The sequence below is a fragment of the Anneissia japonica genome, unplaced genomic scaffold (genome assembly GCF_011630105.1).
Source record: "Anneissia japonica isolate Jap-2015-1 unplaced genomic scaffold, ASM1163010v1 scaffold256_len832006_cov191, whole genome shotgun sequence".
In the NCBI taxonomy this organism is placed as follows: domain Eukaryota; kingdom Metazoa; phylum Echinodermata; class Crinoidea; order Comatulida; family Comatulidae; genus Anneissia; species Anneissia japonica.
In genome coordinates this window covers 730,075-735,966 of record NW_022691310.1, presented here as the reverse complement: position 1 = coordinate 735,966, position 5,892 = coordinate 730,075, and the positions used below count along the sequence as shown (strand labels likewise).

At 34.1% G+C, this 5,892-nt stretch overlaps 1 protein-coding gene across 2 annotated transcripts in view; it reads right to left on the bottom strand.

The window, feature by feature from the left end:
* Positions 1 to 5,892, bottom strand: part of LOC117100019 (guanine nucleotide exchange factor VAV3-like) — a gene marked incomplete in the record, with an annotated part of 44,891 nt that overhangs the window by 9,985 nt on the left and 29,014 nt on the right. For both annotated transcript variants that reach the window (XM_033239565.1, XM_033239566.1), the window contains 6 exon segments: positions 1 to 89; positions 627 to 820; positions 1,992 to 2,089; positions 2,952 to 3,047; positions 3,922 to 4,040; positions 4,682 to 4,765. In XM_033239565.1, the coding sequence (XP_033095456.1) occupies positions 1 to 89; positions 627 to 820; positions 1,992 to 2,089; positions 2,952 to 3,047; positions 3,922 to 4,040; positions 4,682 to 4,765 (680 nt within the window).

The following is a 5,892-nucleotide window of genomic DNA, read 5'->3' as shown; positions in this document are numbered from 1 at the left end:
CCTGGTTGTGGACCATGTGAAACAGATGCTGGCCTACTGCTACTGGAGGAGTTTGATTGGATCACTGTAGGTACGTATGATGGCCTCTCCTACAAACAAAAAACACAGTATTATCAAGTATGATAGTACAGTAGGTAGTAATATAAAAGTAGAACTTTTGCACATACAGAGGGTAGCCAATGGCATGTCCATCAAACTCATGATTTCTTCAGGGCTAATGAGTGGTTCTTTCTTGGAAAGTAGGGTGCGCTTCTGGATGTTTGGCTATGAGGTGGCTCCCTTTAATATTGATTTGCTGATGAGAGTGTCCATTGGTTCAAGGTATATATCCTTGATGATTTTCACAAAAAGGTGCGACTTGATGACAAGGTGACCTGTCTTTTCTCCCAATGGTAAAAGTAACTGGCTAGATGTTTTGGGTGTATGTTGTAGATTGTTTTGAAGAAACGATGAGTTGTAGTGAAAACATACCATAGGGAAAGTAATCTGCTCAAACTAGCACTATTATATGTTAGGGCTATTAGGTTGCAGCCTCTATGCCCTTTACTGCTAGGCTGTTGTACTACACCTAAAATTCATCACATACTGTATGTTACACGCACATTTAGTAAAATGATTCAACTCACCAAATGCTTAGTGGGGATGTAACCAACTTTCAAGGTTGTCGTATTACAGCCTCTCCACCAATAATCATCCAACTTCTCGTAGATCTCAAGAACGTCTAACTTCTCAAAGTATAATGGTGCTTTTGAATCCGGTGGCGGAGGCAGGCCGGAGTAAGCATATTTGGCCTTTACAACATCTAGTACCGGTATTTTCACTAAAATGTTAAAGATGTATTGTTCCATGAAAAATACAAAAATAAATCATACAAATCATTTTTGAAATTACCAACTTTAACATAATAAAAAATGTATTTGAAAAAGTTTATCCATAATTTTACAGCGATAAATTATAGAAACACTTCCAGGGCACACAATTTTTAAATTGAATAATTTCTATGCTAAAGTCAATAAGTTGTATCTCACTGCAAAATGGGACAATACATCTTTAAAAAAAAGCTTTTTAATCAATCATTCAATCACCAGAGATTTATAGAGTTCAAATACACCGGGTTGTGTTCTCCATAGAACTGCCTCGGCCGACAACTGTCAGGTGCAGCGTGTGGTTGGCTTTAGTGGCATGAATGATGTGGGCTCATATTGAAAAATGAAAACATTAATTTTCTTGAATCATATACAAATAGAAAAGTAGTACGCAAATAAACACGATAAATGCAAATTGCAACATAATGACATTATAATCACATACTCAGTAAATCCCTTAGTTCCCGTGTTAATGCCACATTAAAATAATCAGCTACACTTGTCAAAAAGAGTAGTGGAATTTGTACATCAGAAATAGCCTTCACACCATAATAGGTAGTAATATAATAATGATACTGAAGATTAAGATAATGATATTGGTATGATAATGATGATAATAAATGATGAAATAGATAATGAAACAGATGATAATGAAGGAATGATAAACAGACAATGATGATGATGTTGATAAAATAGATAATAATAATGATGATGAAAGTGATGGTGATGATGACAATGAGGCAGATGATAATGACGAGGATGCTGATGACAGCAGTAATAAGATTATGATTATGATGATAATGATGAATTAGATAATGCCGATGATAAGGTAAAAAAAAATAAATGGTTTGTTTGCTCTCCTCTACGCGCCCCTAACTCACTGAAAAAAATTGGGGCGGAAATACAAAAAAAACTTAGAAAAAGTTTTTTTTTTAGCTTTTTTCTTTACACGTTAAAAAAAATGTGAGTGAAGTTATCTTTATTTTTTGCCAGATGATGATGATGATAATGTAATGATGATGATGATGATGATGATAAAGAAATGATGATGAAATACTAATTGTCTTGGTGATGATGATAAAGTAATGATGATGATGATGTTGTAGATGCTGATAATGAACTCACTTCCAGGTCTACATGTCATGATGATTTTCTTTGAGAGACATTCCTTGTGAGCTGACTTCTTACATCTGCTGCACTTGTAGCCTTGGAAGAATATACCCCTTCAGAAATGATTCATAAAATAAATTACAAATAACAAATGAACCACAATCAGCATCAGTGACAAAAGCATGAAAATTAACTTTTTAATATATTCATATTCTAATAATACTACCACATTCTTATGCTAATCACTCAGTTAACAATTAACATCTCAAAGAAAGTTGATTGACAGATAAACCGACTAATCAGCGAGCGTCATTTAGTCAAGTGATCAAAAACTTTTTCTCAGACATTTTAATTTCCTTAGACAGCTAGTACGCGAAACATACGTGAGTCTAGGCCTAGATGTCTATGCTTGGTTATAGATACCCAGATTTACACGAGCAGTGCGCATCAGTGACTTGGCCTTTGACGACAACAAGGTTGACTGAATGCAGCTTTTCCCTCTTCCTTTGGGAGCGAAATACAAAGGGTTTTACAAGAATTTCCCGTCATTTTCCATGAAATGGATTAGCACTATGAATATATCATTCATTTGCATACCGCCTACCCTGAAATCTCTTTCTTAAAGAAGGTTGATAGCAAAGAAAATCTTCGCCAACTCGGTAAGTCTAGCCGCCATCGTCTAAGGTTTTCGTGACTTTGTGGGCGGGGCTTCGCGTCCTTATCGACATGTCAATTAGCGAAAGTACGCTGGTTTTGGGATGGCAAGCCTCATATACAGTTGTGTAAAAAATATGAAACAAATGGAATCAATGTTCAAGTGCAGAAGTGTTTATGCTGGTAGGTGTCAATGGTATTGCGGCACCATCATGATGTGACATGCGACAAAATGCTGTATAATTGTCACATAAGCAAATGTGTAAGCATAATCATGTACTCTCCAAAGTAAGATCTATTCAATCAAGAGACTACACTAACCTTAAAAGTTTCTTGCAACCATCACAGTAAGTAGGGTCTGTAAAGCTAGTGTATTCAAAAGCGTGATTTGTCTCGTGCTTCGGGTTAATGTTATCTCTGCAAAAAGTTAAAAATGACTTAGGGAAAACAGTAAACAGCCTGACTTGCATGTATGAATGAAGTTGTATGCTAATATTGCAGTACCAGGTCAATATGTTATGCTATGGCTCATTCATCCCCGGTTGTTGTGGAATGATGGAAGCTGCTAAGTGCCTGTCTTCTACAGTATTCACGGACCATGGCCATACACAATTCAGCACGACGCCATGTGAGTTACTGGGTATTAACCAACCTTACAGTACCTGCCTCTAACTATAATACACAATATGCTTACATCCCTCACACCCAAGTTAAAATCATTACCCTTCAAGTGAGATTATACAGTTCGCCCACCAATTTGAGACGAGGGGTGGTCTCAGGTTTTGACTCATAGAGGGCTAGCTCTGTGTTAAAAGGTTGAAGATTGTTATTTGGGTCTTTGTAAAAGTGGTCTTGAATATAGAGGGGTCTCGGAATTAGAGGGGTCTCAAATTGGAGAGTGCAGTGTAATACACATTGATCTTTGCTACTCTTGAAATCGTTGAAAATTGTAAATGTAAATTTAGTTTGCTCTTTGAACTTGATGAACACTTCTGGTTTCAAAAGTATTTCTTTGGTCCTAAAATGACTATCATTTCACAATGTAACTGTATAATTTGTAGGCCAATTTCAAGTGGTTTATTATCTTATTTTTATACATATTTATTTATTATAATTCAACATACAACATATATATATATATATATATATATATACGTCAACCGTTTCATTTGATTATTATAACATAAAAAAATATTACAATAAAACAAATAGTATACAACAAAAAGCAGATCAGTGGAGCTAGACGAGGTGGTATGTATAATAATAATATAAAGAAAAAATGCAAATATACTTGGCTAATCTAATGCTGTCAACCCATTTTGTCATCATGTCTCCAGTTTTTGTGTAGATTTCCACCGCAGACAAATCCGGGCTACTGCTGATAGGTGTCAACCAGAAACACCAATTCCACTGTTAACAAGAAAACATATATATTACAGCCATGATATTTAGTGACATTCTCAAATATGCTTGTAAGTTGTAGTCAGAAAGTTTCAGTCTGCATTTTATCAAAGGCTTGTAGTTTACATCACGATGTCAATGTGGTGTCAACATTTTGAACCTAGTCTTTTCACAACTCTGCCGCAGCCCGCAGACGTTATAAACTTGCAATGTATTGGTCCGTGCCAGTCAAAGATTTATTCAAAAAGTTACAATAATAATGGTCAGTTTTATATAGTACATCATGCGTCATTGAGCTCTACATCTTTATACTAAGGCCAAATGGTCAAACCCTATTAAAGCGTATGCAGAAGTCTTGAAATGGGTGGGCTGATAGGTGAGGGTGAAGGGGAGGGGAACCTTCACAATTGAGTGGGGGCCACTAGCTAATAAAATAAGGTGATGTGAGGTTATTTTTAACTACTTAAGAATTACTTTTTTGCTTAGAACATTTTCAATGGAGGTGGGAGGTGATAAATGGGGCACAAGCTTTTTGAAGAATGGTACAAAACCCCTAAGTACGCCACTGCAAGTCACATCAACAACTTTGATAATTTAATGCTTTCAATTTGTCCTTTGATATTTAAATATACAATTTTAGATGGCTTTACCTTTCCTTTTCCTTTTGGCAAATTGTCTTCAATCATATAGCAACTAAGGTCTATTGAATGTTTGAATTCATGGCTTTCTTGCCCCTAAAAAAGATAAAAAGGGTTGGAATTTACATAGGAAACAACTTTGTCATTTATAAGTCATTATGAAAAAAGAACTGAATTAAAATTAAGGGTTAAAGAGAAGGATAAATGGAAGTAGTTAGAATTAAATGAAGGAGTTAATGGATAGGACTAGGGGTAAGGATTAAAGAATAAAGGTTAGGAATTGAAGGAAAGAATTAATAGTAGGGATTACAAACAAATATTATGAGATAGGGATATATTAGTTTTTGAAATTATGATGCATATAAGCCCTCATTAAACAAATAGTAAAAAGCATTGGCATCTTGAAGGTCACATGACAAATACATGATGCACTGGGCAGTTCGCTCCATAAAACATGTTAAAACTTAAAAAGGGGGATTATTTCTCGAAGACCTCATTAACCATTCAAGGGCATTATATCCTGCATGCTCGAAATGCAGACTAGAGCACTAACGTTGGAAAGGTGATCATGCATCAATCCACCAGTTACTTACTGTATATATAAAGCCTTATAAAAGAAGTGTACATCAACATTATAATACTTGTTTAAATTTCACCAGGTGGGAAAAATACTAGAAAATTCTTATTTTCTATTATTCAGCTTTTAACAATATTACAGTTGTATATCTGTTAATTCCTTAGACAGAAATGGAATAAATAACATTATGAGCACATATGTATTTAGTTGTTATAGCTTAACAATTTTTTTTCTAAAATCAAATAAAAGCAAGTATTAAAAAAACATGCAAGATGAACTTGCAATCTATTCTCGAAATTGCCTAAAACTTCATTCTTGAAACAAAACTGAAATCAAAACATAATAAATTCACCTAAAAGCATGTTTATCTAAATATCCTTAATAAAAACTAATAGGCCTAGGTTTTAAAAAATAATTAGCCAAGGCTATATTTTTTATATTAACAAATTATTATCAATCTTTACTCAAGGAAAACTCAAAATAAAAAAAAACTTTAGAAACAACATTTAATGTTTATAAAAAGTAAATAAAAAATAAAATAAGATTAACAAATCACATGTAGAAGTTATTGGTACATTTTATCTTCTGTCATATAACTATTGCTAAATAAATAACACACAGACACCCCCCACACATACATATATAT